General features: G+C 32.6%; 1 protein-coding gene across 8 annotated transcripts in view; it reads left to right on the forward strand.

The window, feature by feature from the left end:
* The window catches only part of NBEA (neurobeachin), a 678,339-nt gene that overhangs the window by 254,026 nt on the left and 412,095 nt on the right, over window positions 1–12,218 (forward strand). For 7 of the 8 annotated variants that reach the window (XM_042998658.1, XM_042998776.1, XM_042998897.1 and 4 more), the window contains 2 exons: window positions 7,959–8,113; window positions 10,341–10,467. In XM_042998658.1, the coding sequence (XP_042854592.1) occupies window positions 7,959–8,113; window positions 10,341–10,467 (282 nt within the window). The remainder of the gene's footprint in view (window positions 1–7,958; window positions 8,114–10,340; window positions 10,468–12,218) is intronic. The other variant, XM_042998826.1, reaches the window with a different exon arrangement.

The raw sequence follows: 12,218 nt of genomic DNA on the forward strand, positions 1-12,218 counted from the left end.
AATTTGAGTTATATTAACTTATGTTTCACATGGGGTGTTTCTCCCCACTTGGGATGTAGCATTTATGAATTTCAGTTGTGAATTTTATACTATTGTTTTCTTTAGGTAGATTTACAACATCAAATTTTAGAAACATTTAGATTTACCTAACATAAAACATTTTCTGTCAGTATTATTTTACCAGATTGTATTATGAAATATTATATAAATATTCTTATCTATGTATCTGGAAAGTGCTGATTCTTTTTCTCTCATTTCTTCCAGTCATCATCTGTGCAGATTTACGTATATGTCGGATTATACACTTGAGTGGCCCTAGCAAATGTGTATCTATGAATTGTAAAGCACTAAAACTGCTAGAGATTCTCTAGTACTGTTTTATAGTGAAGAAATACTATGTATATGGAGGAAATACGGTTATGAAATGACAACATTATCATGGTTTTATTTCTAACAGAAGCGCTTTAATAATCATAGAACACACAAGTCAAGTTACAAAGTTCTCCAACAATAGTGTCTCTTTTGATAGATCTAAATATAGATCTGTAGTCATAAAACATTCTAGCTGAGCTATATTTCTTCCGCATTAGTACCTGTGTAACTTTTAGGTTGGGGTAATGCTTTTCTCTAAAACCACCAATTAAGCTTTATCCTATCTTTTATGTTAAAATGTAATTTTGTATATCCACATGATTTTAATCTTTTGAGAACTTAGTATATATCTGTGATTTAGATCAGTCTTAATTCCCCAGGGATTTCTAAGATTATTTTTCCCCCTCTAAGTTGGACAAAAGACACACACACACACACACACACACACACACACACACACACACACAGAAAGGCAGAGGACAATATGCTTCTCCATACATTTTAACTGTTAACTATGTTTTAGAAAATTGTTTTATGCCTAGGATATCACATAAAACTTACAATTGTATTACTTCCCTAACAAACATTGATCTTACATGTTTATATTTCATCCCTTTTGATTGTATAATCCCACTTATGTTTGAATTACTAGGTTGGATAAGTTTGGGGAAACGAGTCTGTATATTCTCTCCCTAAAACTTTCAGTTTCCTTGCTTTCAAGCGTTTTATTCTCTGAAAAAGAAAATCTCTAAAATACAAATTAAAAAAAGCAAGATCGGTAGCCTTCATATTATTAAACCTAAAGTACAAGGTGAGGCCAGCTATTTTCTTGCTAGCTTTTTAAAATTAACATTTTTAACATTAGTGCTAAAGATGACAGTTTAGGAAAGATAATAAAAAATATGTTTGCTAGACATGATGGGATCTTCCTAAATTGGTTTAAATTTATAAGAAATTGTAATCACTGCTGAGGACTTCAATTTCTGTTCCTATAGTCTCCTAATTTTTGTGAAGTGTTTTGCTTGTATCACTTAAAAGATGAACAAGTAATTTTAAGCCAAATTGATTAAAAGTCTGCCAGCCTTTGCATTTTGAAGTTTCTGTGTTATCTAGCTACTGAAATTCCAGCTTTTATTATTCTCCAAGTGTCCTGGGTATGTTATTTTAAGGCCAAGTGCTAGAAGATGCAGTTTTGACCGAGCATGATTATATCCTAATATCCCCAATGTTGTTGCTTTTGTCTCCCCTGGCATTTACACAGACAATTCAGTGAACTGAAAAAAGTATCTCTCTTTAAAGGGTAGGTTAATGGAATACTCAATTATTTCTTATACACATTTTTTTCATTGGAATTCTAAATATTTTACACAATAGAGGCATATAAAGCATAAAAATATCATAGCAGTAACCTTGTGATTTCTGATGAGCTACAGTAAATTGTAATATTGCCCTAAAATCAGTAGTAAATTGTTTTTTTCCTAAGCTTCAGCTTTCTCTTTCAAGATAAATGTTTAACATTTATATAAGCCTTGTTAGGGAAGAGTGTTAATCTTAAAATTAGGGAAACTGGGTGTTAATAATCAATCTGTTTGTAATTAGTTGTGTGATGTGACTTTTATTCTCTTTGGTTCTCTGGGACTCAGTTTCTCAGCATGTAAAATGATGCTTTATTTCTTTGAAAAATCCCATAAATTTCCAAAATCCTATAATAAATGATGACCTTGTAATAGTCTCACAAAAAGTAGCAGGTACTTATTGTTGACTTTGGTTAAAGACTTGAATCCTAGAAAAGATAGGACATGTCCATTCCCAAAGCTATCACCTCACTTTAGGCCCTCAGTATCTCTCAAGTGGATTCTTTCTCTTACCGCCTAACCGGCCTCACGATTTCCAGGTGCCCTTCCGCCTTTCCAATGTATTTCCCACAATTATGCCAGAGTCAGTTCCCTTAAATGAAAAACTGACTAAAAATTATGAAACAATTTTTACTTATCACAAAATAAAAGGTGAACTTCTTAGTTTGGAATGTCCTCACATTTTACTAGTCATCAGATCTGTTTTTTAGTCTGCTTAGTCTACTATGTTTTTTCCTATCTCTTTGCCTCACTAAAGTTTTACTATTGAATTTTTCTCCTCTTGGCTAATTCCCATTGATACTTTTAGCTTCAGCTCACTGTTCCATGATAATGCACATACTTTAGTTCCTGAAAGATCCTGTGCATAACTGATCAGGGCAACTAATGAAATATATTGCACAGTTGATTTGTTGGTTTCTTGTATTTCCTCCAAGTATCTCTAAGGCATGGGTTATGTCTTACTTTCTTTTTATGCTTCAAACTTGTCAGTGAAGTATTCCTTTAACCTGTCAGTGCTCAGTAAGTGTAAAAGAGAAGGGAAAGGGAGCAGAAGAAAGAAAGGGATCCTTGTAGGGTGCCACAAATGATTATAAAACCCAATTTGCCTTGATGAGTCACTGTTGAAAATCCCTTATCTTCACTATGTCACTTTATACATAGGATACATTTTGAAGTATACTGATAAGGTAGTAACCTTTTTACAAAATTCACAGAACTCATTAATGCGTGCCCCAAGATTCTGTCCTTGAACTATTTATCCTATCCATTTGCACTCATTTCTTTGGTGACTTCATTCACTTTCCTGGCATTAAATAGAATATGCGCTGATGATTCTGAAATTTATGTCTCACCCTAGTCCTCTCTCCTAAACTAGAGACTTAGCTCTCCGGTTGCTTATTCAGCATCACTATTTGGGTGATTAATAACTGCTCCAACCGTATTTGTCCCTATCTTAGCTAATGGCAGCTCTTCCCTTCGTGTTGCTTAAGGAAAAAAACTCTTTACATCATCTTTGACTTTTCTCTCACACCCAATCCAGTCTTCTGCAAATCCTGTTTGCTCTGCTTTCTTAATATAGTCAAAATTTGCTTTTTCACCACTTTAATTTTGCCATTCTGATCCTAACTACCATCATTTCTTGCTTGATTATTATAGTAAACCCCTAAGTAAGCCTTCCTCCACTTGCCACTCCCTTTCAGTTTATTCTCAAGACAACAGCCAGGATGGTCCTGCTTAATCTAAGATCATATTTTTTCCTTGTTCGTAAGCTTTCAAAGGCTTCTGATCCCACTCTGAGAAAACCCCGATGTCTTTACAATGGACTACAGGGACCCATGATCTGAGCCCCTTTTACTTCTCTAGTCTCATCTCTTAATAAGTCTCCACGTCTTCTAGATTCATACTAGCCTTCTTCCTGCCCTCTTTGCCTGTGACACTTTTATTCTCTTCCCTGAATGTCTTCATAGTTTGCTCCTTCCCCCTTCAGTGTTTCCTGAAATGCTACTTTATTTAGTGAGTCCTTTCTTAGCCACCCTTCTAGTAATTCTCCTTATTTCTGTCTATGTTTTATTGTTTTCACAGCATATACTGTATACTATATTTCCCATATACTATATTTACTCCCATATACTATATTTACTCATTCATGTTATTGTATCTTCTCTCTCTCCCTGTTGGAATGTAAGTTCCATGAAGGCAGATATTTTGTCTCTTCTATATATCACTATATCTAAGAATTTAGAACCACCTCTCATGCATCATAGTGCTCAATACAATGAATATTTGTTTAATGAAAGAATGAATGAATCATAGGTCACACCCCCAAATCTTTGCATTTGGGATAGGATGAATTCAAAGACAGAAAAATGTACACTTATATGTGTTATATATCACTCAATGTATTACAAAACATAGTTAACCCCTCAATGGAATATTTTGTTGAAGTGAGTTAGATTGAATAATTTCTTGGCTTGTGCTATTTTGATGATAACCTTTACAATCTTGGAATATGTGTGAGTTTTATGTAGTACAAAAAAATCATCTACTTTATAGTTTGAAGTCTTAAGGTATGGAACAGAAATGTGAAATTGTGTGGAAAAACATGGAAAGAATTTTCTTAAGATAGAAAAATGCAGTTGGTAAAGTGTGTGTAGTACAGAGGATTGTAAGTATGCATCTGTGTGAATAGCAGATCTAGAAGGAAAGTGGAATATGTTAATAGTTTAGATTAATAGCTCTTGACTCTTGGTGGCTATATTTTTGAAATACAGGTAAGAATTATATGTTCACCCTATAAAAAGGGTATGCACTTCAAATTTTGTGTCTATTTAGGGTATGTATTCAGGTACCCGTTAGATTCAAAATGGGTAACCCCAGTGGTTACATAGACTACTAGGGAAGCCTTTTAATGTAGGTAGAACCGGTTAACATGTTGAGTAATAATGTGATAGAAAATTTTGTAAGAGCTGAAAATGTCAATTTTCACATATAAGTAATTGCAAATATATAATATTCCAAAAAATGAATGTGTTATGAACACATTGATAAGTGTACAGTTTCAAATTATTTGTCAAAATAGATTGTTAGGACAGAGAATGGTTTGAGGTATTAAGGAATGGGTGGTGTCGATGAAGAAATTATATTAAGGATAAGAATGTACAGTACTCTGATTCTAGTAAACAATCCGGCCATTATAATCAATGGAGAAATAGTGGACTGCTTAAAGTTGTAGGCTGAGAAAGAGGAATTAGTCAAATCCAGCGTCCCACCTCTCTCAACACAGCCCTGGTGACATCATCATCCTAGTCATGAACACATCAGTAGTTGGAAATGGAAGCTCATAAAATTTCCTAGAGATTCTTCCTCCTGTTGGCCTTAAATTGATATGGAGATATATAGGTGTTTCCTCTTTTATCCTTTGCATATACACATAGGATATATATGAAATATGTATGTGTGTGTGTGTGTATAAAACATTCCTTCAGATTTTTAAAAATTGGTGTAATTTTTTTATACCTTTTCACTATTATTTTCTAGTTTCTCAGCCTTCCCTCACATGACTTATTTTCTAGATCTGCTGTCATCCTAACTATTCTCTTATGGACATGATGCTGTTTATCATTATTCTTGAAATATGATACCTAAAACAGCACCTAGGGTTTTGTTTATGAGGTCTGACAATCACAAAGCATATGCTTCTTTCATATTGCCTACTGTTGCTGATGCAGACCCAGACTGCATCAGCACTTTGGGGAGCCATAGCAATACTAACGATAGCTAAAATGTATCGATCACTTATGATATTTCAGGCAAAGTGCTAAATATTTTATATGTATTATATTCTTTTATCTTTTTTAACAATATTATGAAGTACAAACAATCATGAGTCTCATTTTAAAGGTGAGGAGAATGGAGCATAGAGAGATTTACTTGCCTAATACCACATGGCTAGTAATTGTTGGAGGTAGAATTCTAACTCAGGTCTGTAGGTCATTAAAAAATGGGTTTTTAGTCACTCACTGTGCTACTGTATTTATATGTTGCACTAGCAGACCTCACTGTGAATGAATGGAGGCTTTTATAGTTTTCAGTTTTTTTGTAGTTTGGCATTAATGTTGTTTGCATTTTTTTACAAGCCATCACTACAGGTTGTTGAGATTAAATTTTTTTCCTTTATTCATATAACTAGTTTTTCTCAATATATTTTGAATAGTCTCAGCACTTGACAAGATGCCTATAGTAGTCTGTTGTAGACTTTTTGCCCAAAGTTGGTAATGACCTATTAAGTGAGAATTTTTGGTAATAGCTTTCCTATGATCTACAGATCTGTCTCACAACACTATAAACCGGCCTGTGTTTCTTATTTTATCCCCAGGGATTTTAATGAGTTGTAGAAAAAATGTATTATAGTCACTAATGACTTTTTTCAAATCAAGAATTGATTTGGATAGCCAGTGAAATAGTGCATCTCAACATTAGTTTAGGAGTTTAGAGAAGAGTTTTGATGATAAACCCAAAATACTGGTTTGTTTTTTTTTTTCTATTCATAGATGAGTATAACTTGATACCTTATATGATGTAGGCAGAGAATTATTTCACTTTACCCAATGGTAATAATTACTAACATCTATAAGACATCTCATACTTGAAAAACCCTTTTAAATATATTCTAATTTAATTTCCCCAGTTATAGGTAAATGGCATTCATCTTGCCATTTTTGCAATAAGAAACTGAAATTTAAAATCACACAACTTGAGAGTGATTTAGATCTCAAGACTTAGTCTTCTCGCTCCACATCCTGTATTCTTTCCATAATGTTAAACTGCTTCTCAGTGTTATAAATAAAGGCATTAGATGAGGAATGGCCAGTGAAGGAGTTGAAAACATAAAGTGTGCCTTTGGTAATTAAATATGATATAATTGAGAGTTCAAGGTTGAGTCTAATGAATTAGACTCCACCCATAAAAAGAAAAGAAGAAAAAATCCAGAAAGAGATAATGAAGAAATTTTTGACACAGTAATATTATTTAAGATTATAATACTTTTCGTCACAAAAATGTTTTAAGTACTCCTAAAATTGATAGTAATAATTCTTACAAATTTAGATTTTTGACATTGAAGAAATCCTTAAAGACATCAACATAAGTGTTTCTATGAAAAAAAAGTTATTAAGGAAATTTAAGCCATAGACTTACTAGAGAATGAGCCATTGATATAATTTCTTTTAAGTAGAGATTTTTAATGGGAAAATTCAAAAAAATAAATGTATATAGGTACATTAAAAAGAGCTGGTTTAGATTGAAGAATTTTGTAATGTCAATCACTAGCTATCAAAGCATTACATTTGCGCTGACAACATCTTATACATCCACTTTCTAGATGAAAAGTTCAATGATGGTTGAGTAACCCTGGTAAGTATTTTTTCTATGAAACCTCAGTGCTATAAACTTTGAGAAGAATGAAGTTTCACTACTTGGAAATAAAGATGTTTATTTTGCTAGATAGTTTATCTTTTTAAATGACTGTTATTTATTATTTAAGGTTAACACAATGTCAAGTTCAGAAATTTTTTTGTGAAATTCATCTAAATATGCTAAATAAACATGGGAAACTCCTGTGTTCAAAATGTCAAGGCCTAAAAGATCTTTAACTGAGTGTCTTATGTATCATCTTAGTTCCTTTTCATTATAACAACTGTGAAAAACAACTAAGTTTTTTTCAGAAAAATAAAGTATAATTTTACTATGCCGTTAGATGTTACTCAGTATTCCTTGGTTCATTTTTAGGTTTACTATGAAGAAGCTTCAGAATTTGGCTTCCAGAATGTTTTTTATGTTTTTATGACAACTTTACACATGGAGAATATAGTACAGATAAGAAGGATATTTTATGCATATTTTCCAAAAAAAACCCTGCGTATGCAAGATATTCTAACTTGAGCACACATTTTTCTAGTTTTTCCAGATTCATGATTATAGCCAATGCCATCTTAAGAAAGGTTTGCAAACTCCAGGTTCTACATAAATATTTGCCAAATGAATTAAAGTCAACACACTTCACAGTATATCCTAATGTTCATAACCTTTTCACCATTGAAATTGGGCTCAGAAGTTAAAGAAAAAGAAAGAAAAGACAATTGAATGGTGACTATATATATAATCTGCCACAGCAAGTTTGGATTTCATCCTAAGCATTGTGTTTGTTATTTTCCATCACTTCTTTCTTTGCAGGAGTGTCGTGGTGCCTGTTAAGAAACCACCTCCCGGTAGTTTGGCTGTAACCACTGTGGGAGCCACTGCTGCTGGAAGTGGGCTGACGACAGGCAGTACCTCCAATATATTTGCTGCTACAGGAGCTACACCAAAAAGTATGATTAATACAACAGGTATTGTCCTTATATACTTTTGTGATACCTCATCTTTTTCTTTCTGTTTTCTAGATCTTCATTTTTCTGCTTATTTGATCTTAAAAAATTAAAATACCCTGATCATTTAAGATAATCCTGGTCTTTAAGAAGGTTCTACTTTTTGTTACTACCTTTCAGAATTTGTACTTCTAAGACATATTTTGTAGTGGTCATTTTAGAGGGCACTGTTGGTTTTTGTTTTGAGTCTTCTCAAAACACAGTGCTATTTACTTTCAAAGTTAAATCAGATTGGTCAAAGGTATTTGGGGAGCAAAACCAAAAGATGATTTGAATACTGAAGTTTGATATGTAAAAATTAGTAAATGTATCAAGAAGATCACTAAATATGTTGGTAACAGAAAATAAATTTAGTGACGTTTACTGGTTGAATCCTAATGTTTTTTTTTTTTGCTAAATTCTCTAAGGAAAGGCAGAGCTCCCCGAAGAACCTTGACGATATGCAAGAGCCTCAACTTGATGGGGAAAAAATGCATGTGAATAAGAAACATTATTTGACATTGAGTTAATTTATATTCTTAGAATACAGTTGTATGCAATTCATTGTCCAACATTTTCCTAATGATTCTAGGAACAGAAAATTCCAAATCACTACAAATTTTAAAAGCCTGCCTAAAATAACCTTTTTTTTTTTTGTAAATTTCCATAAATGTTCCTGTTGATTATTAGCTAAATAAATCCTTACCCAAATCTTTGTGATTCCATTTTAGGTATTTATACAACGCAAGATGATCCCTGACTTTTCTTCCCTGACTATAGTAGCCTTCTCTTCTCCAAACTGTATAGCTTTGAACTTTTCCATCTATTATCATTACTTAGATTCTTCCCATTTTATTAATTTCATAGCTCTTCTATGTGCTTTCTGTATTTATCTTGTTTATCATACCACCTGAGTCTGACATATCATGAACAACACACATTTATGGGGTTGTAGTAAGTAGAATGTACTCTATAGCATATTTATATTAGCAAATAAACATTATTAGTGGCATTGTATTAAAGAACTTAACATCTTTGATTTACCTATAAGTAAATATATATATAAAGTTTTTCTATACATTTTATAATCTTATTCTTTATACTAATTCTGCTTTCTAGAAATATGAAGAAACGTATTTTTCTTTTACCAAAATATACATCAAAAAAAGGGTTGAAATTTTTTAAATATGCCAGTGTAGTAGAAAGAAATCTACATTTGGTGTCTATTGAATAGGTCCTTATTTTCAAGAGATAGGTTAAAGGAAAATTAAATTACTTACTTTTTTGTGTGAAACAAGTTATGATATTTTATTATAATGTCTATTTTGTGAATTAATAGATGTTGGAAATGATGGTAGAAAAAGTTTAGTGATAGCATGAAGTGTATAATATTACAATGGAAAATAAAATGTAAGTAATTAAACATTCTCCTCGGAAATATATATAGACAGACAACGCACACACATCCACATTTTGTATGCCAGCACCTGAACTGGGCCCACTGTACAGTTTAGATTTTGGCAAATAGATGCTATACAAAGGTTGTAGCAGAAATCCTAGTAAGCAATTCAGCTTTATGGGATTAGTGTGAGATAAGATAATATTCAGGAACACTAGATGTCCCTCAACTCCACAGCTCTTTAATGTACTTACATGGTGTATTATAGAAAAGTCTGTTCCAAAGTGGCATCTTCATATCGTTGAGGAGAACTCATTATTTTAAAATCAGGTACAATTATATTCATTATAGCCCTTCTGAAAGCAATCAATGTATCAAAGTAAGCATTTGATGCTGCAGTGCCACAAATTTATGCTCAATATATTGTAAACTGTATCTTAGTAAACACTAAAAATTTATAATATAGAAATAAAAACATAAATTTTTCGCATCTGAATTTGAATTGTTTTATCAGCCTCATTTTATCTAAAATTATTTTCATTTGTTGGTGTCTTTTATTTATACCCCGTTTGTAATATGTAGTTCTGTTAGATTAGTATAAGTAAATAAACTGGGTTTTAATGCAACAGCTATTGTTTATACTCATCAAAAGTTATTAGTGTACTAATGGCCAAATGACTTTTTATTTATTGAATTCTGTTTTGACATTCAGATGAGTAAATCTTCAAAATCAGATAGTAATGATACAATGAAAATGGTTTTGTTAAATAAATTTATGTTTAAGGCTAAAAATTATTATTTTGGGAACAGGTGCCGTGGATTCAGGGTCCTCCTCCTCTTCCTCCTCTTCTAGTTTTGTAAATGGTGCTACCAGCAAAAACCTTCCAGCTGTACAAACTGTCGCTCCAATGCCAGAAGATTCGGCCGAAAACATGAGGTATACATAACTACTTGTTTACACTCTTTTTACAACTCCACCCCTAAACATAGTGAAACAATACACAGTAAATACAAAGGTAGAGTTAAGAATTCTTGAAAATGGTTAGTTATGAATTTGTGACTGCGTTTCATAATTGTATTGTTTTGTTATTTTTGGCTAGTTACACATTGTATCAAAACTACTTACTACATTTCAGAGCCTATATAGGGATCCTGAGTGACTTTCAGACATTGACTTTGCTGAATTTATAATCCATTGTCATATAACATGCTACTATTTTCAGTAAAAACATGCACAAATGGTGACATGATAAAGTTGTGCATCTTTGCCGTGGCAATGAGAAGTTTAAAATACAGACTTTCAAAATAACTCTGCAAAGTTACATGTAATATAAACTATATGTAATTGGAACTTGAATAAACATTTTCCAATTACATGTACAGTATTATATATTACATATATATTGTTCATTTCATAAACAAATGAACAAACATTACCTTTTTTATCATGATTAATAGATAAAAATTATTTATAGTAGCATGTCACGAAAACTCCTACAAGAGACTAGTCTACACTCTTAGAGTTAAATTGCACACACACCGGTATGTGTGTGTATTGACATTTCAAATTCAAGTATGACACAAATACAGAGTGTACAAGCTCAGTGAAACAATGAAGACACTCATGTTACCATCACCCAAGTGAAGAAGTGTAATGTTCCGGGTACCCCAGAAGCCCCATCTTGTGTTCATTTCCAGTCACGAATCTTGCTCCTCTTCAGGTTCATAACCCTGACTTTTAATACCAGGTTAGCTTTGTCTTTCATGAGTTTTATGAAAATGGAATTGTAACGCATATATTCTCTTGTCTGTAGAGTCTTTTGTTCTGCATCATATTTGTGAGATTCATCCATGTTGCATGTGGCAATAGTTTGTTTATTTTTATTCCATCTTTATTCCCTTGTGGGTGGATACTATAATTTATTAATCAGTTTTACTGATGATGGGCATTGGGATTTTCTAGGTTTAGGCTCTGACAAATAATGCTGCTTTATACACAATAATGCTGCTTGTACAGTACTCTTCGGTGTACCACACATTTGCATGCACATCTGCTGGGTAAATAATGTGGGGTAGAGTGGAGTAGTATTGGTTTTATCAGATAATGCCAGATAGTTTTCCAAAGTGGATATGAAAGTTGGCTACCTCAGCAATGTATGAGCGTTCCTGTTTCTTCCTATCTTTAACAATACTTAGTACTGTCACTCTTACATTTTAACCATTTTGGTGGAAGTATCTTCCTGTATTTATAGTTTGCATTTTCCTGTGATTCATGGGGTTAAGCAACTTCTTACGTATTTATTGGTCTTTTGGTTTTACTGGTTTGTGGTTTGCTGGTTTACTGGTTTGTGGCCTATTGAAATCTCTTACCCATTTTTAAAAATTGAGTTGTTTTTCTTCTTGTTATTAATTTGTAAGGCCCTGTCCCTTTGAAGATTATATGCCATTTGTATATATATCTTCTTTCTGTGACTTTTCTATTCATTTATACGAGCTGTTTTGCTCCACAGAAGCTGTAATTTTACTAAAAATCTGCCAACAAGTGCTTTTTCTGTTGTAGATGAAACCTTTGCCTACATTTCCCCCACCTTATCTTTTGGCTGCTTTGTTATTTTTCATATTTAGATGTGTAGTCCATCCAGAATTGAGTTCTGTGTATTTAATAAGGTGGGAGTGATATGGATGTCA

This window comes from Panthera tigris, chromosome A1 (genome assembly GCF_018350195.1).
Source record: "Panthera tigris isolate Pti1 chromosome A1, P.tigris_Pti1_mat1.1, whole genome shotgun sequence".
NCBI classification, from domain to species: domain Eukaryota; kingdom Metazoa; phylum Chordata; class Mammalia; order Carnivora; family Felidae; genus Panthera; species Panthera tigris.